The 24,165-nt window shown below is 49.5% G+C and overlaps 1 protein-coding gene across 15 annotated transcripts in view; it reads left to right on the top strand.

Moving 5' to 3' along the window:
- The window catches only part of ANKMY1 (ankyrin repeat and MYND domain containing 1), a 72,048-nt gene extending 47,975 nt beyond the window's left edge, over positions 1-24,073 (top strand). For 12 of the 15 annotated variants that reach the window (XM_057744725.1, XM_057744726.1, XM_057744724.1 and 9 more), the window contains 2 exons: positions 435-595; positions 23,517-24,073. In XM_057744725.1, the coding sequence (XP_057600708.1) occupies positions 435-595; positions 23,517-23,644 (289 nt within the window). In that variant the 3' untranslated portion in view covers positions 23,645-24,073. Of the gene's footprint in view, positions 1-434; positions 596-23,516 lie in introns of those variants that run through there. The other 3 variants (XR_009055045.1, XR_009055044.1, XM_057744729.1) reach the window with 2 other exon arrangements.
- The last annotated feature ends 92 nt before the right edge of the window (positions 24,074-24,165 follow it).

The raw sequence follows: 24,165 nt of genomic DNA, 5'->3' as shown, positions 1-24,165 counted from the left end.
CGGATGCCCTGCACCGCACGTGCCTCCCAGCCCCTCCACCACTGGCCCCTACGCTGCTGTTCCGGAGCAGCCTCTACCTGCTTGGGCGCCTTGTGATCTCCGTGGGCATCCCGGAAGATGCCCGCCCAGTAAACCCTGGTGGACGGGGTGGGCAGGGGCGGCGCACCCACAGCCCCACGGCGTGCCTGCTCCGCGTCTGCTCCCCTCACTGCAGACCCTACCCACCCCCATGCCGTGGTGTTGACATGAGGGTCCCCTTATGGTGTGCTGTCGTCCTCTGCCCAGTTGGGCCAGCCAGCACCCGGGTGACCTCCAGGGCGCGGGGCTTGTTTCCTGTTCCCAGTAGCACCGCGCCGGACAGGGCAGGTCCCGGAGCTCAGAGCCTTGGGCGCAGGTGACGGGTGCGCCCGACCACCCGCGTGGTTCTCTCGCAGGGTTCCCTTCTTCAAGTTCTGCTACCAGTGCGGCCGCTCCGTCGGGGTGCGCCTGACACCCTGCACCCGCTGCTACGGGATCCTGACCTGCAGCAAATACTGCAAGACCAAAGCCTGGACCGACTTTCACAAGAAGGACTGCGGCACCCTGATGGCCATCGGTAAGTCCAGGTGTCAGGCCGGGTTGCTCCTAGGATACGGGCACTGGCCTGCAGCTGGCCGGGCAAACATCTCCCATCATTCCCCGAAATCGCTCAGATTCAGAATTCAGATTCAGTTCTGCAAATTCCCAGATATGCCTGTGTCGGGACAGGGAGGGTACTGGCCCTGTGTATGGTGGCAATGCCACGCTTTGTGTGCCCATGGCTTCCTGGAGGTGGGAGGTGACACCGGGGACTCTGCTGACACGGGATGGCCCTGCAGACACTGGTTCCTCTGGACCCCAGGGCCCTTGGCCTTGGGGCAGCTTCTGGAAGTTCCCGCCTAGCCCGCCCTCCCAGGCGTCTCTCGCAGCAGGAGTCTGCTTCTAGAAACACCCTCCTCCCCCGCCCTCCGCACCCCTCCCCTGGTGGGCCTCTGGGGGAGCTGCGGGTGTGTGGGTGGTGGCTCCACCCTGGCTGTGCTCTGGGCGAGGCCCGCGGTGAGCAAGGCTGCGTGCAGGCCGGTCCCCTGGGGTGTGGCCGGGCTGCCCAGGCCTGGTGGGGGCCGTGGAGAGTGGCACGGGGCGCCTGCTCTCTCTCAGAACCTTGGTGCCAGCGGAGAGGCTGGGCTGACCCCTGCCCTCGGGCTTGTGGCCGCAAAGCCCTGACACCCAGTGCCACCTCCATCTGCCCCTCTGTGAAATGGGTCTGTTCCTCACAGGCCCCCTGTGGGGTGCACCCGGCATCTGGTCACAGCTCCCTATCTTGGGGGCTGCAGGACAGGGGCCTGGGTCCTCTTTGAAGAGCAGTCACGGTGCACACAGAGTCCTTGCCGTGTATCCACACACGTGCATGCACGGACCGCAACACGCTGGTGCAGCCCTCACCCCAAGGCGGGCTCTGGTCACCCCGAGGTGGGCTCTGATCGCCGGGTGCTGCCGCGGGAAGGGGGAGCCTGGAGAGTGGAGTGTCGCTCCGGCAGGTGCAGCCCAGCAGCAGCCGCGGCCCCGCGAGGGCGCTTGGGCTCCTTGGGGATGCCCAGGCCCCTCACCTCCTCCTCCCCACCAGTCCAGGGGCCCAGCAGGAGGAGGAGGACTGGCGGGCGGACGGATCTCAGTAGAGGAGCAGGATGCCCAGGCCCCTCACCTCCTCCTCCCCACCAGTGCCTTGTCCAGGGGCCCAGCAGGACGACGAGGACTGGCGGGTGGACGGATCTCAGTAGAGGAGCAGTGCGCGGTGCCGAGGCCGGGAGGGCTGGTCTGCCTGTTCCCACCTGCTGGCACCTGCACCTTGGGGGCGCCTCTGGGCTTTGGGGGGCCTGCACCCGTGGTACCGTGCGTAGCATAGCAATGTCTCCCTCCTGACCCTGTAATAAAGCAGACCCCCTGGGGGTCTTTGCAACCCTCTCTGCCCCTACTCAGGCCCGGGGCTCCACGTCGGTGCTGGTGATCTCGCTGGGCCCTGTGGGCCTGGGCTGCCTGCCAGGAGAGGAGGAGGGCCGGGTGGGTGCGCCTGAGGACTGGGATGCACTCTAGAGATTACTGCTGGAACGGGGGAACCCGTGCCCTGCCCTCCATCCGGGCTCAGGAGGGAGGGGCTGGGTGTCTCACGTCCCTGCCCACGGGCTCCGGGCTGTCTGCTGGTGTCTAGGGCACTCATTTCCTCCACGTGCACTTACTGAGCATCTGCTTTGCTGGGGGGGCTGATGGATGTGGAAGCCACCCCTGATTGAGACGGAGGAGGAATTAGAGGGTGACCGTGAGTCAGGAGCGCAGCACCAGGAGGGTGGGCCCCGGGGAGGTGCGTCTGCTCTCATGGAGGGGGCGGGGGAAGGGGGTGGTGAGGAGTGAGGGCCGGGGACCACGTCTTCAGAGCAAGACGGTACTGGACGCTTCCAGGGAGGAGGTGGCAGAAGGGGGCTTGCTGCTGAGAGCCGCATGGTGGGGGCGGGGCGGGCAGGTGGCAGGGGGAGTGCAGCGGGCGGGGACCCTGACCGGCAGGCTTTTTGCTGGTCAAGGCAGCAACTGCAGCCCAGCCCTGGTGGTTTTGCCTGATCTCCTTGGTCTCTTGTCGAAGACGGGGCTCCCTGCGTGGGAAGTTCTCTGGGGGCCGTCCCAAGCGACGTGCCTGTAAGGGGTGGAGGAAGGCACCTGGCAGAGGGAGAAATGACCTTGCGTGTTGCTCTGGAGCTGGGCTCCCCGTGGAGGCTGGAGGCCGGGCCTTTGTTCCAGCATCAGCTAGTTTTGGCTGCAGGCCACCCTCGGGGACACATAACATGGCTGTGGAGGGCTTTCCTGGTGACGGGTGGAGGGTGTGGACCCCAAGAGGAGATGCGGGCACTTTGCACTACATGTGCCAGGAAGAAAACGTTCCTAACAAGGACTTCTTACAAGTTATACTTGTTAGTTGTGTAAGTTAGACACTATATATACACAAAAGAAAGAAATGGTAAATCACAATCATCCCGACACCAGGAAGTTACCACGGTCGACACTTTGGTATGTGTCCTTCCAGTACATACCCCCCCAAGCACACCCTCCCAGCTGCACACACACGCACACCCGCCCACACATGCCCACACACACACATGCACGGCCCCCTCACACGTGAACACACCCCCCCACGCACACCCCTGCCCCCCCACGCTCTCTACAGCGGGAGCGGGCACACGCTCCAAACTGGTCCACGAGCACCTCTCTGCTACTAAATATTTTTCTGCAGCATCATTTTCCCCGAATGAAGTGAGTTTTACGTTTTATTTTGGGAACGCATCCAAGCCATGCTTATTTTAAACACCCAAGATGAAATCGGCATAGAGCATCCTCGTCTGCTGGAGGGTGACGATCCCGAACACGTTTAGGATTTAACCTGTGCGTGCATGTGCACACGCGTGTGCGTCCTCAGGCACCCATGCGCACGTGTGCTTCCTCACGCACTCCGCCCACTTATGTTTAACAGACACAGAAAGGTTCGTGTCGCGCCTGAGCCTGCCTGTCACGTCCACGCAGGGCCCGGGCGTGTCTGCCCGCTGCCCCTCTGATGGGCGCCGGGGTTCCCCGTCACTCGGGAAGGGGCTGCACACACACCGCGGGTCTGTTTTCCCCTTGGTCTAAATTCACAGACGTTAACCCTTCACACCTTCAGTTTGCGTTTGTGGCGCGCCCTCTGGGAGGTCACCATGTCTGTCCCCGCGCGGCACCACCCGTCACGGGCTCTGGCGGTGTCGCCCTGTCCGGCCCCCTGGGGAACGCGCATACCAGTGTGAGCACACTTCCACAGTCGATTAGACATCTGTTTTCCCTCTCATCCCCTTTTCGCTGGAGAGGTTTGCTCCCCTGACCTGTGAGGACTCTCCCTAAAGCACCTGCCTCTCTCCTGCCCCCTGTGGAAAGGGCCTTCTCGCAGCTGAATGTGCCCACGTGGAATTTTCTGCTCTGTTGTCCACCCCATCTGTCCTGGCCTTCAGGGTCAGGTTTGCTGGCAAGCTCAGGAAGCAGCCCTGGATGCGATTATACAGGATGTGCCCAGATTTTAGAAATGATTTTCTTGCACTGTGGTTTTACCCCTAAGGTGATAACCAGCCTGAAATCATTTTTGCGCAGGGCACGAGAGCCACCAGCTGGAGCTCTCCCCCGGGGGTTAGTGCCGATGGGGTGTCCGCCGCTGTCTGCTGCCCGTGCACACGTGCTCCTGTGTGCTCCGGGCTGCTGGCTCCACTGCCCGCGGGGCATTCCCACCAGGGTTCTTTCCCCTCTGAAATGCACTAGCTGTTGTCCATACTTATTCAGAGTCATTGTAAATTGTCAGGTTCAGGAATGTCTTGTTGGGACTTTAATTTTTCAATGTTTAGTTTGGGAGACATCTTGTGTGTGTTGTTTTCTAGGCAATGACGTATTGCTGTTGAGTTTGATAGTTTCCGTTACACAGGAATCACCCTCAACCAGAGCTTTAGCCAGGCTGCTCAGCTCCGCCTTCCAAGTGTGGCCCAAGGCGACCACGTCCAGAAGACCTCCTGCTATGGTCATCCTCCCCGCCTCTCCATCCCTGCGGCCACTGAGGCTCCTGTGCGGCAGAGGCCAGGCCGGGGAGCTGCTCCACTCACCTGCATCCCCTCAAGGCCCTTGCGGCTCTGGCCCCGCCGCCTTCCCGCACTCACCTCTCACGCCCTGGCTCTGGGCTCCAGCCCTCTGCCTGGAACGCCCTCCCCCACATGCACTCATCCCCTCCCTCCTGCCCCCAGGTGGGCGCTGCGACGTCCACTCCTTCCTGGGTCAACATGTGCACGGAGTGCCTCCTTGTTGACCGGCATGCTCTAGGCACCCAGGACACCGCAGAGGACAAGGACACCAGGTCCCTGCCCTGGGGGGGCCCACGTTCCGGGAGGGAGAGCTGCTGTGTGGAGAAGGGCCCCGGTGGCCGGCCTCCACCAGGGCAGGAATCGTGTTCACGGCTGAACTGCAGCTGCTACAGCAGTGCCTCCGTACCACCCACGGGGGACCCAGCCGTCAGGCCCAGCGTGTATCTCACACATGATCTGTGCCCAGACTGCGGGTGAGACCGGGCAGCCGCGGCCGCCGCTGGTCCCCAGCTCTGTGGGTGGTCGGCCACGGGCTCTACTGTCGGGATGCCCGGTCCGTCCCTCCCCGGGGCACTGGCCGCTGCTGCGGTGGTGCTGGATGCTGTGGCAGCTGCAGGCCACCTGTGACCTGCTTTCAGCCACTGAGTCCTTAAAAGGATGCGCGGCATTCCATCCTGCGGTTGTTGCACTGAAGTTAGTCATCCCAGCTTCAATCTTACCTTTCTGTGGGCTTCATTCTGTTCCGTCGGTCTGTCTGTCTAGTGGAGGCTGTACGTCCGCTCTCATGGTGAAGCGGCTCCGCAGCCCCGCTGCCCTCTGGCCGCAGGCCCAGCGCTGGCCTCTCCACGCCCTCTCACCCGGAAATGCCGCTGTGTCTCCAGGATATACGGGGACCTGCCACCCCTCACCTCGCCCTGGTGGCCCCTCAGGGTCTGGAAGGCTGTGCCTCGCCGGCCCTCCTCTGTGCCCAGCTGCGGGCCAGGGCCGTAGGGAGGCTGACCCAGCCGGTGGGCCCTCTGTGCCGGCCGTTCCCCTCCCGCGCTGCCGTCCGCAGAGACTCGGGCCAGAGTGGGGATGCCGCCAAGCCAGGGGCCACCCCCTCAGGTCCCGAGGGTCTCGGGCAGCCGGTCAGGATTGCAGAAGCAGGGACAGCTTGGGCGCGCGGCGGTCCCAGGGCTCCGCTTTGCCCTTGAGAGGTTCGGGCCAAGGTGGCGCCCGGCACTCCCAGTGCGTGTGGAGCGAAGGGGGCCTCCGGCGTCACCCATCCTGGGGCTCCTGCAAAGTAAAGCTCCCTTCCCAGCAAGGTCGGTGGTGTCGCTCAGGCCCTCCACCTGCTTCTGCTCTCTGCGTGTGAGGCTGTGCCCTGAAACCCCGTCTCCCTTCTCCCCTCGGCTCTCTGAGAACTTGGATTCTGGTCATTTAGGCCCCGCTGCAGGACGAGGGGTCCTAGCAGGCCAGGGAGGCCGTGCCCCGGCCGCACACGGCCCACCTGTCGCCCTCTCCACAGCTGGACCTGGAGGAGCCTTGGCCCCTCCTTTGCGGGCCCCCGCACCCCGTCATCGGGGGTTGTGGTGTCATTGGGACTTGCCAGTTGCCTGCTGGAGGCTGGCGGGAGGGGAAGGTGCCGCGTCCCTGGGGCTGCTGTGCTCGGGCTGGGGGTGGGGTGGCGGTGAGGCCAGGGAACACGGGGCGCAGGGCCTGGTGACTTGAGAGGACCTCGGTGCCCCAGAGGGAGACGCCCCGAGGGCGGGCGCTGCGTCCCTCGGGGGCTCTGCTGAGCGTCGGGGCCGTGAGGGCAGGAGGGGAGGCCAGCCGGCGGCGGGCCAGCGTGGGGTGGGGGCCACACGGCAGGGAGAAGCAGGGGTCTGAGGGACAGGGGTCAAGGTTTGGCGGGAGGGGTGCAGGGTCAGAGTTCAGCGTAGAAACGCTGCGCGTGTGGTGTGGTGGGCCCCTGTGGGGGGCGGGGCCCCGGACAAGGGCGCGGGGCGCGCGGCAGAGCGCCGGGGGGGCCGCTGCAGCCGTGAGGCTGGACTCGGGGTGGGGTGGCTTCAGGGCCGCGTCCTGCGTGTCTGGAGTGGAGGGGAGAGAGGAGGGCCGAGGGGGCCGCCCACAGGTGCAGGAAGGTGTGCCTGTGAGTGTGCGGAGGGGTCACTGCCAGGTCGGCGGAGGGCCGGCTTCCCCGGGGGCTGCCTCACCAGGCAGCTGCTGGGGGCTCAGCGTGCTGAGGGTGGTCCGAGGCCCCCCGCGCCTGCCGCCTCCCCCAGCCCCCGCCCCTCCCACCCTGCCTCTGGCTCGAGACTGTGCCCGGACGCCCCTGGCTCATCCTGTCCCCCGTCCCCCTCGCCCCCAGCTTCCCACCCTCCAGGCTCCTCTCGGCCCCCCACCTGGACTCTGGGGTCCTCCCTCAGGCTGTGAAGGAGGAGCCCTGCCTCCTGCCTCGCCCCAGCCCCACACCAGGGGCGGCTGAGGCGGGGCGGGTGCAGGCAGGATGGCAGAGGGCGGGACGGCGGGCGGCCCCCGGCCGGAGTCCAGACTCAGCGGAGGAGCAGCAGGTCAGGAGGCCAGCGGGGGAGGACGGAGGGGAGTGCAGGCAGAGGGGCGGGCGAGCAGGGCAGGGGCCGGTGGCGTTGGTCCGCGGTCCGCGGTGGGCGCGCCCCAGAGCAGGCCACGTCCGGGAGGCGGAGCGAGGGGTGGGGTGCAGAGGGGTGGATGGGCCCCTCTGAGAGCAGAGGAGCCGGCGCGGAACGGGCGAAGAGGATGCTACGAGGGGAGCCCGTGTTCTCAGGGCAGGAGGGCAGGGGGCAGCAGTGGGGTGGGGGTGGTTGGGACCAGGCTGGTTGGCAGTGCCCTGAGGGGTGGCCAGGGGAGGTGGGGGGAGCCTTGGGAGGAGACGGCCAGGAAGCGGGGAAAGGGGGGAGTCGGGGAGCCAGCGAGGGGCACAGCCTGGGGGGAGGCCTCGGGATGGGGAACGTGGGGGTGGCTGGCGTTGGGCCTGGAACATTGGTGGCTGAGACAAAGGGCCTGGAATTTGGGGGTGTCTGGGTTCCACGCACAAGCCTGCGTTCTGTGTTCTGGAGAGATGGGGTGTGGGGGGCGAGGTGGGTCCTGAGAAGGACCAGAAAACACAGTGACTGGAGCTTCAGGTTTCCTTCCAGTCTGTGGGCCTGGAGAGGGCTCTGCCCTCAGAGCCAGGGGAGCTGGGCACCTGCCCCTCCCCCTTCCCACCCGCTGGAGACTGGCCGTGAGCCTGGGGAGGCTCCCAGCTTAGTTGCATTTGTGGTTTGTGTTTTTTGTTTTTTTCCTTTTAATTAATTAATTTATTTATTGGCTGTGTTGAGTCTTCCTTGCTGCACGTGGGCTTTCTCTAGCTGTGCCGAGCAGGGGCCACTCTTCACTGTGGTGTGCGGGCTTCTCATTGCAGTGGCTTCTCTTGTTGTGGCGCATGGGCTCTAGGTGTGTGCGCTTCAGTAGTTGCAGCACTCAGGCTCAGTAGTTGTGGCTCACGGGCTCTAGAGTGCAGGCTCAGTAGCTGTGGTGCACAGGCTTGGTTGCTCTGCGGCATGTGGGATCTTCCTGGAGCAGGGATCGACCCCGTGTCCCCTGCATTGGCAGGCAGATTCTTAACTACTGCACCACCAGGGAAGTCCCTGTGTTCTTGCTTTTAAAGAGACCACTCTCCATCCCCCATAAGAGCCTCAAAGACCTACAAAACCTGGACCTGACCTTGTGCAGCACTGGAAATTTTAAAAAATCGACAAAATAATAAAAGGAGCCCCTGACCTCCCCTTCCCCCAAGGTGGGGCAGGTGTCCACACAGGTGCCCACGCCAAGTCACACTCATCTGAAGCCTGGCTTGTTAAGAACTGGCCGAGGTGCAGGGAAGCCACCCCCATCTTCCGTTCCGGGGTTCTGCTTTCTTTGGCATCTCCCTACATGACGGGAAGGATTGTGGTCTCACAGTCTTCCACTGTGAGACCACGCTGCACGGCACTTTGGAATCTCTCTGCATTTCCTTGATGACGAGTGAAGTTGAGCATTTTCCATATTTTACTTTTGGCCATTTCGAGTTCCTCGTCTGTGAATTACATCTGTGTGTGATCTTTGTCCCGCCCTTTTTTTTTCTGTTAAATAGCCTTTTTTATTGATGGCAGGAGCTTCTTCTCTACTCTGTGGCCTGCATTTCCCCATGTCCGTGGTCGTTGTCGTGCTGGATTGAATGTCAGTGCAGCCGTGGTCGCCCCTTGCACCCCTGGTGGCTCTGGGCTTTGCCCTGGGAGAATCTGCTGTGTCCTTAGGTCGCACAGGGCTGTCTTCTCTGGTTTGAAGCCTCGCTTTCCACATTCCCTTCCTTACTCTGTCCAAAGTATATTTTTGTTGATAATATGAAGCAGGGGCCCGTTTTCTCTTTTCCACACAGTAGCCTGCGGCCTGGCACCGCCTGTCTTAGGGTCTCTTCTCCCCCACCCCCGGCAGCACCCATCGGCTCTTGTTCCTACAGACTCGCCTTTTCCAGAATGTCGTGCAGAAGGAATCAGACAGCCTGGGCTTCTGCAGCCGGGGGGCTGAGTTCAGGCTGCCAGCCTGTGAAGGAGGAGCAGGGGAGCTCTCATCTCGGGGGGGGTCTTAATTCTGCCTCCCACCTCGCTGGGTCCAAGACTTGCTCTCCCTCCCCGCCACCCGCAGACTCAGGGCTGCCGCCCACCTGCCTCCTGTGGGGCGTGTCCCGCCTCAGCGCCACCTGGTGCTTTTCCCAAACTTTTCCTCCTGTTTTCTTTTTAAAAATACACTTATTCTAACCTTATGGTTTCCATCTCTCTTTTTTCCCTGCCTGATACCACACAGCACCTGATTTCATGTAGTTACTTATTGACATAGAGTTGACTCACACATTGTATTGGTGTCAGGTGGACAACATAGTGATTTGATACTTTTACAGATCACACACTGCACCGTTATCGTAAAATATTGACTATATTCTCTGCGCTGTGCATTATATTCCCATGACTTATTTTACAACTAGTAGCTTGTACTAGTTGTAAATCTCCCTCACCTATTTTGCCCCTCCCCCTACTCCTCTCCACTCTGGTAACAACTTGCTTGTTCTCTGTATCTCTGAGTCTGTATCTCTTTTGTTGTATTTGTTTTGTGTTTTAGCTTCTACATAAAAGTGAAAACATATAGTATTTGTCTTTCCCTGCCTGACTTATTTTGCTCAGCATAATACTCTCCAGGTCCATTCATGTTGCAAATGGCAAGATTTCATTCCTTTTTATGGCTGAGTGATATTCCGTTCTATGAATACACCACGTCTTCTTTGCCCATTCATCTGCCAGTGGGCACTTAGATTGCTTCCATGTCTGGCATATTGCTGCTCTGAATGTTGGGGTGCAATATCTTTCCAGTTAGTGTCTTCCCTTTCTTTGGACTATAAATACCCAGGAGCGAAATTGCTGGGTTGTATGAGAGTTCTATTTTTTAATTTTTTGAGGAAGCTCCATGCTGTTTTCCATAGTGGCTGCATCAATTTCCATCCCCACCAACAGTGCCTGAGGGTTCCCTTCTCACCACATCCTCGCCAACACGTGTTATGTTGTCTTTTTGACGGTAGCCATTCTGACAGGTATGAGGTGATATCTCATTGTGGTTTTGGTTTGCATTTCCCTGTTGATTAGGGATGCTGAGCATCTTTTCATATGTCTGTTGACTGTCTGCCTGTCTTCTTTGGAAAAATGCTCATTCAGGTCCTCTGCCCATTTTTTAATCAGATTTCTTTTTATATTGAGTTGTGTGAGTTCTTTATATATTTTGGATAGTAGCCCCTTATCAGACATATCATTTGCAAATATCTTCACCCATTCAGTACATGGCCTTTTCACTTTGTTGATGGTTTCCTTCACTGTGCAAAAGCTTTTTAGTTTAATGTAGTCCCATTTGATTATTTTTGCTTTTTTCTTGCCTTTGCTTGAGGGGACAGAGCCATAAAAATATTGGTAAGAATGATGATGTCAAAGAGAGTACTGCCTATGTTTTCTTCTAGTTTTATGGTTTCAGGTCTTATAGTCAAGTCTTTAATTCATTTTGAGTTGACTTTTGTATATGGTGTGAGATGGTGGTCCAGTTTGATTATTTCACGTGTAGCTGTCCAGTTTTCCCAACTCCATTTGTTGAAGAGGCTCTTTTCCCCATTGTATATTTTTGCTTCCTCAGTTGTAGATTACTTGACCATGTGTGAGTGGGTTTATTTCTGGGCTCTTTATTCTGTTGCACTGTCTATGTGTCTGTTTTTGTCCCAGAACCATTCTGTTTCGGTTATTGTAGCTTTACAATATAGTTTGAAATCAGGATGTGTAATGCCTGTAGCTTTGTTCTTCTTTCTCAAGATTGCCTTGGCTATTTGGGGTCTTTTGCAGTTCAATTAAAATTCTGTGATTGTTCTGTTTCTGTGAAAAATTCCATTGGTATTTTGATAGGAATTGCATTGTATCTGTAGATTGCTTTGGGTAGTATGGACATGTTAACATTAATTTTACCAAGCCATGGGCATGGGTAGTTTTCCGTTTACTTGTTTAGTCTTATTTTCCTTCTTCAATATCTTATAGTTTTCAGAGTATAGGTTCTTCACTTCCTTGGTTACATGTATTCCTAGGTATTTTATTCTTTCTGATTTGATTGTAAATGGAATTGTTTTCTCTTTCTGATAGTTCATTATTAGTGTATAGAAAAGCAACAGAGTTCTGTATATTAATTTCATATCCTGCAAATTTACTGAATTTCTATCTATTATTTCTAATAGTTTGTTGGTGGAGTCTGTAGGGTTTTCTCTATATAGTATCACGTCACCGGTAAATAGTGACAGTTTTACTTCTGCCCTTCCAGTATGGATGCCTTTTCTTTCTTTTTCTTGTCTGAATGCTGTGTCTTCCAATATTATGTTGACTAGAAATTATGAGAGTGGGCATCCCTGTCTTGTTCCTGATCTTAGAGGAAAGGCTTTTCACCATTGAATACGATGTCAGCTGTGGGTTTGTCATAAATGGCCTTTATTATGTTGAGGCACATACCGATTTTAGGTACATACCATACCTCTGTACCAATTCTGTTGAGAGTTTTTATCATGAATGGATGTTGAATTTTGTCAGATGCTTTTACTGCTAGATATTTATTGAGATGATCATGAGGTTTTTATCATTTCTTTTGTTAATGTGGTATTTCCTGTTGGTTGATTTGCAGATATTGAACCATCCTTACATCCCTGGGATAAATCCCACTTGATAATGATGTATGATCCTTTAAATGTATTGTTGAATTCAGTTTGATAATATTTTGATGAGGATTTTTGCATCTTTGTTCACCAGGCATATTGGTTGGCAATTTTCTTTTTCTATAGTGTCTTTGGTTTGGGTATCAGGGTGATGCTGGTCTCATAGAATGAGTTTGGAAGTGTTCTCTCCTCTTCAATTTTTTTTGGAATAGTTAGAGAAGGATAGGTGTTAACTCTTCTTTAAATGTTTGGTAGAATTCACCTGTGAGGCCATTTAGTCCTGGAATTTTGTTTGTTGTTAGTTTTTTGATTATTGATTCAATCATTACTCCTAGTCAGTCTGCTCAGATATTCTATTTCTTCCTGATTCACTCTTGGAAGATTGTATGTTTCTAGGAATTTATCCATTTCTTCTAGACTGATTTGTTGGTGTATAACTGTTCATACTATTTCCTTATGATAGTTTGTATTTCTGTGATATAAGTTGTGACTTCTCTCTCATTTCTAATTTTTAAAATTTGGGCCTACTCGTTTTTATTCATGGTAAGTCTGGCTAAAAGTTTATCAAATTTGTTTATCTTTTCTAAAAACCAGCTCTTATTTTTATTGATCTTTTCTCTTTTCTCTTTTTTTGTCTCTATTTCATTTTTCTGACTCTGATTTTTAGTATGTCCTTCCTTTTACTAACTTTGGGCTTTGTTTAGTCTTTTTCTAATCTTCTAGGTGGAAAGTTAGGTAGTTTATTTGAGATTTTTTGTTGTTATTTCTTTTTTTTTTTAAAAGCTCTTCATTGGAATATAATTACTTTATTCTCTTGTACCAGTTTTGGAGGTACACTAAAGTGAATCAGCTGTATTTATACATATATCCCTATATCCCCTCCCTCCCGTAACTCCCTCCCATGCTCCCTGTCCTGGCCTTCTAAGGTATCACCCATCATGGAGTTGATCTCCCTTTGTTATACAGCAACTTCCCACTAGCTATCTATATTACAGTTGGTAGTGTATATATGTCTATGCTACTCTCTCACTTTGTCCCAGCTTCCCCTTCACCCCCCGCCAACTGCATGTCCTCCAGTCCGGTCTCTACATTTGCATCTTTATTCTTGCCCTGTCACTGGGTTCATCAGTACCATCTTTTTAGATTCCATATATATGAGTTAGCATACGGTATTTGTTTTTCTCTTTCTGGCTTACTTCACTCTGTATGACAGGCTCTAGGTCTATCCACCTCATTACAAATAACTCAATTTCATTCCTTTATATGGCTAAGGAATATTCCATAGTATATATGTACCACATCTTCTTTATCCATTCATCTGTTGATGGGCATTTAGGTTGCTTCCATGTCCTGGCTATTGTAAATAGTGCTGCAATGAACATTATGGGACATGTTTCTTTTGGGATGATGGTTTTCTCTGGGTATATGCCCAGGAGTGGGATTACTGGGTCATATGGTAGTTCCATTTTTAGTTTTTTAAGGAAACCCCAAACTGCTTTCCATAGTGGCTATACCAACTTACATTCCCATCAATGGTGCAGGAGAGTTCCCTTTTCTCCACATCCTCTCCAGCATTTATTGTTTCTAGATTTTTTGATGTTGGCCATTCTGACTGGTGTGAGGTGATACCTCATTATGGCTTTAACTTGCATTTCTCTAATGATTAGCGATGTTGAGCATCTTTTCATGTGTTTGATAGCCATCTGCATGTCTTCTTTGGAGAAATGTCTATTTAGGTCTTCTGCCCATTTGTGGATTGGGTTATTTGCTTTTTTGGTATTAAGCTGCATGAGCTGCTTGTATATTTTGGAGATTAATCCTTTGTCAGTTGCTTTGTTGGCAAGTATTTTCTCCCATTCTGAGGGTAGTTTTCCTGTCTTGTTTATGGTTTCTTTCACTGTGCAAAAGCGTTTGTTTCATTAGGTCCCATTTGTTTATTTTTGATTTTATTTCCATGATTCTAGGAGGTGGGTCAAAAGGATCTTGCTTTGATATATGTCATAGAGTGTTCTGCCTATGTTTTCCTCTAGGAGTTTTATACTGTCTGGCCTTACATGTAGGTCTTTAATCCATTTTCAGTATATTTTTGTGTATGGTGTTAGAAAGTGTTCTAATTTCATTCTTTGACATGTAGCTGTCCAATTTTCCCAGCACCACTTATTGAAGAGGCTGTCTTTTTTCCATTGTATATTCGTGCATCCTTTGCCAAGATAAGGTGCCCATATGTGTGTGGGTTTACCTCTGGGTTCTCTGTTCTGTTCCATTGATCTTCCTTTCTATTTTTGTGCCAGTACCATACTGTCTTGATCAATATAGTCTTGTAGTATAGTTTGAAGTCAGGAAGCTTAATTCCAGCAACTCTATCTTTCCTTCTCAAGATTGCTTTTGCTATTCAGGGTCTTTTGCATTTCCATACACATCGTAAGATTCTTATTCTAGTTCTGTGAAAAATGCGGTTGGTAATTTGATAGGGATTGCGTTGAATCTGTAAATTGCATTGGGTAGGATAATCATTTTCACAGTGTTGATTCTTCCAATCCAAGAACATGGTATGTCTCTCCATCTGTTTGTTTCATCTTTGATATCTTTCATCAGTGTCTTATAGTTTTCTGCATACAGGTCTTTTGCCTCCTTAGGCAGGTTTATTCCTAGGTATTTTATTCTTTTTGTCGCAGTAGTAAATGGGAGAGTTTCCTTAATTTCTCTCTCTGCTCTTTCATTGTTAGTGTATAGGATTGCGAGATATTTCTGTGCATTAATTTTTTTATCCTGCTACTTTACTAAATTCATTGATTAGTGCTAGCAGTCTTCTAGTAGAGTCTTTAGGGTTTTCTATGTATAATATCATGTCACCTGCAAAGAGTGACAATTTTACTTCTTTTCCAATTTGGATTCCTTTTATTTCATTTTCTTCTCTGATTGCTATGGCTAAAATTTCCAAAACTATGTTGAATAATAATGGTAAGAGTGGGCACCCTTGTCATGTTCCTGTTCTTAGAGGGAATGCTTTCAGTTTTTCACCATTTAGGATGATGTTGGCTGTTGGTTTGTCATATATGGCTTTTATTATGCTGAGGTAATTTCCTTCTATGCCCATTTTCTGGAGAGTTTTTTTTTTTTTTATCATAAATGGATGTTGAATTTTGTCATAAGCTTTTTCTGCATCTATTGAGATGATCATATGGTTTTTATCCTTCAATGTGTTAATATGATGTATCACATTGATGGATTTGCATATATTGAAGAATCCTTGCATTCCAGAGATAAACCCCACTTGATCATGGTGTATGATCTTTTAAATGTGCTGTTGGATTCTGTTAGCTAGCATTTTGTTGAGGATTTTTGCATCTATATTCATCAGTGATATTGGCCTGTAATGTTCTTTTTTTGTGACATCTTTTCCTGGTTTTGGTATCAGGGTGGTGGTAGTCTCATAGAATGAGTTTGGGAGTGTCCCTCCTTCTGCTATATTTTGGAAGAGTTTGAGAAGGATAGGTGTTAGCTCTTCTCTAAATATTTGATAGAATTCACCTGTGAAGCCATTTGGCCCTGGGCTTTTGTTTGTTGGGAGATTTTTAATTATGGTCTCAATTTCAGTGCTTGTGATTGGTCTCTTCACAATTTCTATTTCTTCCTGGTTCAGTCTTGGAAGATTGTACTTTTCTAAGAATGTATCCGTTTCTTCCAGGTTATCCAATTTATTGACATATAGTTACCTTTAGTAGTCTCTCATGATCTTTTGTATTTCTGTAGTGTTGGTTGTTACTTCTCCTTTTTCATTTCTAGTTCTGTTGATTTGTGTCTTCTCCCTTTTTTTCCTGATGAGTCTGGCTAATAGTTTATCAATTTTGTTTATCTTCTCAAAGAACCAGATTTTAGTTTTGTTGATCTTTGCTATTGTTTCCTTCATTTCTTTTTCATTGATTTTGATCTGATCTTTATGATTTCTTTCCTTCTGCTCGCTTTCAGGTTTTTTTGCTCTTTCCCTAATTGTTTTAGGTGTAAGGCTAGGTTGTTTATTGGATATTTTTCTTGTTTCTTGAGGTAGGACTGTATTGCTATAAACTTCCCTCTTAGAACTGCTTTTGCTGCATCCCATAGGTTTTGGGTTGTTGTGTTTTCATTGTCATTTGTTTATAGATATTTTTTGATTTCCTCTTTGACTTCTTCAGTGATTTCTTGGTTGTTTAATAGCATATTGTTTAGCCTCCATGTGTTTATATTTTTTGCAGTTTTTTTCCTGTAATTGATATCATCTCATGGCATTGTGGTCAGAGAAGATGCTTGATACGGTTTCAGTTTTCTTGAATTTACTGAGGCTTGGTTTGTGACCCAAGATGTGATCTATCCTGGAGAATGTTCTGTGTGCACTTCAGAAGAACGTGTATTCTGTAGTTTTTGGATGGAATGCTCTATAAATATCAAGTCAAATGATTTAATGTGTTATTTAAAGCTTGTGTTTCCTTATTTATTTTCTGTTTGGATGATCTGTCCATTGATGTAAGTGGTGTGTTAAAGTCTCCTACTATTATTGTGTTACTGTCGATTTCCCCTTTTATGGCTGTTAGCATTTGCCTTATGTATTGAGGTGCTCCTATGTTGGATGCATAGAGGTTTACAATTGTTATATCTTCTTCTTGGATTGATCCCTTGATCATTATGCAGTGTCCTTCCTTGTCTCTTGTAATAGTCTTTACTTTAAATTCTAATTTTTCTGATATGAGTATTGCTACTCTGGCTTTCTTCTGACTTCTATTTGCTTGGAATATCTTTTTCCATCCCCTTATTTACAGTCTGTGTGTATCTCTAGGTCTGAAGTGGGTTTCCTGTAGACAGCATATATAAGGGTCTTGTTTTTGTATCCATTCAGCCAGTCTGTGTCTTTTGGTTGGAGAATTTAATGCACTTACAGTTAAGGTGATTATTGACATGTATGTTCCTATTACCATTTTCTTAATTGTTTTGGGTTTCTTTTTGTAGGTTTTTTCCTTCTTTTGTGTTTCCTGCTTAGAAAAGTTACTTTAGCAATTGTTGTAAGGCTGATTTGGTGGTGCTGAATTCTCTTAACTTTTGCTTGTCTGTAAAGCTTTTGATTTCTCCGTCAAATCTGAATGAGATTCTTGCTGGGTAGAGTATTCTTGGCTGTACGTTTTTCTCTTTCAGGACTTTCAGTATATCCTGCCACTCCCTTCTGGCCTGCAGAGTTTCTGCAGAAAGATCAGCTATTATCCTTATGGATTTTCTCTTTTATGTTATTTGTTGCTTTTCTCTTGCTGCTTTTAATATTTTTTCTTTGTGTTTAATTGTCATTAGTTTGATTAATATGTGCCTCGGTGTATTTCTCCTTGGGTTTATTGTGTATGGGACTCTCTGCGCTTCTTGGACTTGATTAGTTATTTCCTTTTCCATGTTGAGGAAGTTTTCCACTATAACCTCTTGGAATATTTTCTCAGACTCTTTCTTTTTTTCTTCTTCTTCTGGGATGCCTATGATTCGAATGTTGGTGCGCTTAATGTTGTCACCAAGGTCTCTGAGACTGTCTTCCTTTCTTTTATTCTTTTTTCTTTTTCCTGCTCTGTGGCAGTTATTTCCCCCATTCTATCTTCCAACTCACTTACCTGTTATTCTGCCTCAGTTGTTCTGCTCTTTATACCATCTAGAGTATTTTTAATTTCAGTTATTTTGTTGTTCATTACTGTTTGTTTGCTCTTTGTTCTTCTGAGTCCTTATTAACTGTTTCTTATATTTTCTCTATTTTGTTATCAAGATTTTGGGTCATCTTTACTATCATTACTCTGAATTCTTTTTCAGCTAGGTTACATATTTCCTCTTCATTTATTTGGTCTTGTGTATTTTTACCTTGTTCCTTCATCTCTGATATATTTTGTTGTCCTCTCATTTCCCTCCCACTTTGGATGGACTGGATTGTGTTCTTGTCCCACTGGGTGTTTGGCCTGAGGTTTCAAGCACTGGTGTTTGTAGGCTGTTGAGTATAGCTGGGTCTTAGTGTTGAGGTGAGAAGATCTGGGAGGCCTCGCTCTGATGAATATTCCCTGGGGACTGGGGTTCCCTGTTAGTCCAATGTTTTGGACTCAGAGCTCCCAGCTCAGGAGCTCAGGCCTGACCCTGGGCTTGTGAATCAAGATCCCACAAGCCGTGTGGAGCAGGAAAATGAAAAAAAAAAAAAGAAAGAAAAAGAAAAGAACAGAAGAAGTAGAACAGCAGAGCAATAGGAAGACAAAAAATACAATAAGAATAGGAAACTAACAGATGTGTTAGAAAAATTTTTTAAAAAATAGATGGAGCAACACCTGGGAGGTAAAACAACTACAATAGCCAAAGTGTGAATGTAGAAAAAAGAAAAAAGGAAAAAAAAAAAAAAAAAAGCCAGAAAAGGCCTTGGCTCTGGGGGTGGGGCTTAGACACAGGTGGGGGGAGTGTATGGAAGTGGGCAGGGCCTACGCTTAGGAAAGGCCCTGGGGGTGATGGGGAATGGGGCTTAGGCCCAATGAGGCAGAGGGTCCCAGGAATCCCTCTGGTCCTGGGGGCAAAGGACCAGGTCCAGGTACCTAGCAGGCTCCCTGTGCCTGAGTTGGTGGGAGAAATGCTAGGCACCTCCTCCAGTCCTCCAATCTCTAAGGGTCCTCCCCCTTGGGTTCTCTTCTTCCCCACCCCCTCCCTCCTATTCCCCTAGGACCCTCACAGCTGGAGGGGGCACTGGAAGGCAGGAGAGCAGACTCCGATGCAGCAGAAATGCCTTCCACTTCTCCCCTGATCCTTTGATCCTAGAGGGTCCCTTCCCCCTTCCACCTCTCCTTTTCTCCCCCCACCGCTTCCCTCCTATACCCCTAGGACCAATGGCCTGGAGGGTGCCTTGGAAGGTGGAGGATCTGCCTGGAAGAAATACCCGGCGGTGCCTCCCCTATTCTTCCAATCTTGAGAAATCCCTTCCCACCCCCACTGTTTGCCTCTCTTCCTCTTCCCCCACCCCCTCCCCCCCTTCCCCTAGGACCCATGTGCCAGAAGGGGGGCCTGGAGAGTGAAGGACCAGGCCCAAGAGCCCCGTTGGCTTCCCTGGCCAAGAGGGCAGGGGAAACGCCCTCTCACCTCCCCCCCACAACCAGTCTGCCTCTCCACCTCTTTGCCCCTCCTTCCTCCCTCCTACACCCCTGGGACCCAGGCAGCCTGGAGGGGGCCTTGGAGGGTGGAGGACCCCGCTGAGGATCCTAGCATGCTCCCAGGCCCAGGAACTTCCTGGCCACCTGGGCAGGTGAAACCCAGATGTGGTTTCCTGATCCCCCTAGACCCCAAGGGTCTCCAGGTGGGAATCTCCCCTCTCACCCAGCCACCCCCCAGGGGCACCGGTCCTGTCTGGCTTCCACTTCTCTGCCCCCCTGACTTCCCCCAGGTCCTACCCAGTTGCTCCGGAGTTCCTCCCATCTCCTTGGGTCTCAGGTCCCCCACCAGCCTCCTGTTGTTATTTCTTGACATAGGCCTGCATTCCTATAAGCTTCCCTCTTAGAACTGCTTTTGCAGAATTCCATGGCATTTGGAACATTGTGTTTCTATTTTCATTCATCTCAAGATGGTTTTTATTTTACCTTTGATTTCTTCATGGACTTTTTTTTTTTTTTTTTTTTTTTAGTAGCATGTTGTTTAGTCTCTACATGTTTTCCCCCGAGTTTTCTTCCTGTAATTGATTACTAGTTTCATACCACTGTTGTCAGAAAAGATGCTTGATATGATTTCAATCTTCATAAATTTGTTGAGACTTGTTTTCTGGCCTAGTATGTCATCTATCCTGGAGAATGGTCCATGTGCACTTGAAAAGAATGTGTATTCTGCTGTTTTGGGATGGAATGTTCTATAGATATTTATTAAGTCTTTTTGGCCTAATGTGTCATTTAAGGCCACTGTTTCCTTATTCATTTTTTGTCTGGATGATCTGTCCATTGACACAGTGGGGTGTTAAGGTCCTCTACTGTAATTGTATTACTGTCAATTTCTCCCTTTATGTCTTAATATTTGTTTTATGTATTTAGGTGCTCCTATGTTAGGTGTATATATGTTTATAAACTTTATGTCATCTTCTTGGATTAATCATTTTATCATTATATAATGCCTTTTTTGTCTTTTGTTATAGACTTTGTTTTCAATTCTATTTTGTCTGATATGAGTATTACTACTCCAGCTTTCTTTTTGTTTCCATTTGCGTGAAATATCTTTTCCCATCTTTTCATTTTCAGTCTGTGTGTGTCTTTAGTTCTGAGGTGAGTCTCTTATAGGCAGCATAAGGATAGGTTTTTTTTAAAAATCCATTCAGCTATGCAATGTCTTTTTTAATGGAGCATTTACTCTATTTACATTTAAAGTGATTATTGATAGCTATGTATTTACTGTCACTTTGTTACTTGTTTTCTGGTTGTTTTTGTAGTTCTTCTCTGCTCTTTTCTTCTTTTAGTCTGTCTCTTCCTTTGTGGTTTGATGATTTTCTTTGATGTTACTTTTGGTTTCCTTTCTCTTTTTTGCATGTATCTATTGTAGGTTTTTGGTTTGTGGTTACCATGAGGTTCATATATATCTCTGTCTCTATATGTCTATGCCTATATCTATCTATATATCTCTATATCCATCTACCATCTATCTGATTTGTTTTAAGTTGGTAGTCATTTAAGTTCAAACACAGTCTAAAAACTCTACATTTTTGACTCCCCCACTCCATGTTTTGTTTTTGGTGTCATATTTTACCTCTTTATGTGCATCTCTTAAGTCCTCATTGTAGTTATAGTTAGTTTTATGACTTCTGTCTTTAAACCTTTGTACTGGCTTAAATTTTCACTGGCTGATCCACTGCCTTTACTATATATTTTTGCCTTTACCAGTGAGATTTTTTTCTTTCATGTATTTTCTTATGTCTTGTTATGGCCTTTTCTCTTTTGCTTAAAGAGGACCCTTTAACATTTCTTGTAAGGCTGGTACAGTGGTGACAATCTCTTTAAGGTTTTGCTGGTCTGGGAAACTCTCTCTCTTCTTCAATTCTGAATGATAATCTTGCTGGGTAGAGTTCTTTTGGTTGTATGTTTTTGCCTTTCAACGCTTTAAATACATCACACCACTAACTTCTGGCCTACAAAGTTTCTGCTGAAAAATCAGCTGATAGCTTTATAGGGGTTCCCGTGTTTGTGACTCTTTGTTTTTCTTTTGCTGCCTTTAAAATTTTCTCTCTTTACCATTTGTCATTTAAATTATGATATATCTACATGTGTGTCTCTCTGGGTTCATCTTACTTAGGACCGTCTGTGATTCCTGGACATGGATGTCTGTTTCCTTCTTCAGGTTAGGGAAGTTTTCAGTCATTATTTTATCAGATACATTTTCTGCCACCTTTCTCTCACCTCTCCTTCTAGGACCCCTATAATGTGAATGTTAGTATGCTTGATGTTGCCTCAGGGGTTCCTTAAACTCTCCTCATTAAAAAAGCTTTTTTAGCATATGCTAACACATGCATATGGAATCTAAAGAAGCTGTACTGATGAACCCAGTGGCAGGGCAGGAATAAAGATGCAGACGTAGAGAACAGACTTGTGGACATGGAGGGGGAGGGGATGCTGGGACGAAGTGAGAGAGTAGCAATGACATATGTACACTACCAAATGTAAAATAGATAGCTAGTGGGAAGCTGCTGCATAACACAGGGAGATCAACTTGATGATGGGTGATGACTTAGAGGGCTGGCATAGGGAAGGTTGGAGGGAGTCGTGGGAGGGAGGGGATATGGGGATATATGTATAAATACAGCTGATTCACTTTGTTTTAACACAACATTGTAAAACAATTATACTCCAATAAAGATATGAAAAAAATTTAGAAAATAATTTTTTTTCTGTTGTGATCGAGTGATTTCTACTATTCTGTCTTCCAGGTTACTTATGTGTTCTTCTGTATCACCTAGTCTGCTGTTGATTCCCTCCAGTGTATTTTTCATTTCAGTGTCTTCTTCATCTGTAATTGGTTCTTCTTTGTATTTTCTAATTCTTTGTTGAAATTCTCACTGTGTTCCTATATTCTTTTCCCAAGTTTGGTGAGCATTTTTCTGGACAATTGCTTTGAACTTTTTATCAGGTAGATGACTTATCTCTGTTTCATTAGTTTTTTTTCCCCTGAGGTTTTATCTTGTTCTTTTGTTTGGAACACGTTCCTCTGTCTCATTTTGTTTGACTTCTCTGTCTCTTTGAAATTATGCAAAACAGTCACCTATGCTGGTTTTGAAGGCATGTCCTTGTGTGGGACGTCCCTGTGCAGCCTGTGTGCCCAGTGGCTTTGGTGGAAGAGCTGGGTTTGAACTGAGCATGGCCACGTCTTCTGGGGTGCACTGGTGGCTGCCACACACAGCACTTACTTTACAGACTATTCCAGCCTCCCTGTTATCTAATGCTCTTGGGGTACTCTCTCTGGGTGGTGGGTACTTTTAGGCATGTTGTAATTTTAAAATTTGCTATATATGTGTTTATATAGAAAAACATATATATATATATATATATATATATTTTTTTTTTTTTTTTCTTTTTGCTATATTGCTGGGGGTTGGCTATTCCCTCTCTCCCTGAGGAAATCACATTCTGCCTTACGTTGGGCCAGCTCTCTGGGTGCTTTTGTATCTGCTCCTGTCTGTTGTCAGCTGAGGACCCGCGGGATTCTGATGCTCTTGGGAGATGCTTCTGCTCAGAGCCCTGGCAGCAAAGCTGTCTTGGCCCCCACTGGCCAGCAGGGGAGCTTTTCGTTCCTCCCACAGACCAGGCCACACAGGGCTACCCCACTCACACACTCACTGAGGCCACACAGAGACTTTTACGTACATGAAGCTTAGCTCTCCTGTGACCTCAGGTAGCTGAGGACTTTATAAATACTTTGATTTTGCCCAACGTTTTGACACGTCTGCCGGGAAGTGGGTCATTTCACCTGAGGCTACCATGTTGCTGTGACCTCTTCAAAATAGACATTTCTTAATATTTTCTCCTGTTTCTTGGTAATCTCACGTCAGGACAGTCTGATTCCCCAGGTTGATGCTGCTCTGTATTTTGAGACCTTAGATATCTAAGTTTTCTTCTGGTGCGTTTCTCTGCTTCCCCAGGCTGGGTATAGAACTGGGTTTATGCTAGGAACTCTGAGGGTTCCTGTTCTTATTTTCAGGAAGGAGAGAAATGTTTAGGGTCACTGAGGTTTCACTCTGGGGGGGGGGGGTCCTGTCTGGAAGGAGTCCCTGCTGTGCAGAGGGAGGGTCTGCTGGGTCTCCTGGGATCCTACCTTTGCGCTCCATCGCTGATGGCTCTAAGGTGATTTATCATGTGTCTTCCTTTCTAGTAGGGACAGAGACCCTGGTTCTAATCCTTCCATTATTCACTAGGGACTTAGGGTTGGGGAGCTCAGGAGCTCAAGGGAAGTCCTGGGCCTGGCCCAGGGCCGGGAAGGCCCAGTGTTCCAGGGACCAGGGACCAGGCAGAGAGGCCCCCGAGGTGGGCCCCCTCCCTTCCTGCTCCTGACCCCTCCGTCCGCTGTCCCGTGCCGGATGCCTGCCTCACCTGTGGCCTCCTTTCCCCCAACAGGGAAAACGTGTCCACCTCTGCTCATAAAGAAACCCTTGAAGCAACTTGGCAACGAGCCACAGAAGCCTGCGACTCTGAGGCTGGCACGCAAGCCGAGGTGCTTATATTCCACCTACAGTCACGAGTGAGCGTCGGGCACCCACCTGCCTACACAGGGCTCTGGTAACCCCGCAGGCTGCCTCCCCGCCCGCCCAGAGAGGAAGGCCTTCACTGTGGCCCTCGCCTCCCGGGAGGGGCTGGGCCAGCTGGCACGGGGACCACCCCAGGACCCACGGAGGGGCGGACGGGTGAGCAGGCAGCTGCTGCCCAGCTGGAGTCTGGGGAGGCCTGAGCTGCGCCCTGGACCCAGCAGGAGCTGCGACACCTGCAGGACCCCTTCCAGGAGCTCCATCCTCCTCCAGGGTGCACCGCCCAGCCCCCCAGTGCTGGGGACCCTGCTCCTCATCTCATGGGACCCAGGGTCACAGCCCCATGGGCCCTCAGCACTCCAGGGCCCTGTGTGACAGAGGCTTTGTTGAATGTTTGCCTGGCAGGCCCGTGCGGGCTGCAACACCCAAATAAAGAGAACTCTGTGGCTCGTGCCTGTGCTGCAGCATCTGTGGTGGGATGCTGCAGAGGCCGGTGCCCAGGCGGGGCTGCAGAGCATCCT

The sequence above is a fragment of the Hippopotamus amphibius genome, chromosome 8 (genome assembly GCF_030028045.1).
Source record: "Hippopotamus amphibius kiboko isolate mHipAmp2 chromosome 8, mHipAmp2.hap2, whole genome shotgun sequence".
Taxonomy (NCBI): Eukaryota; Metazoa; Chordata; class Mammalia; order Artiodactyla; family Hippopotamidae; genus Hippopotamus; species Hippopotamus amphibius.
Note: the sequence above shows the minus strand (reverse complement) of the source record. Positions and strands in the feature narration are given on the sequence as shown.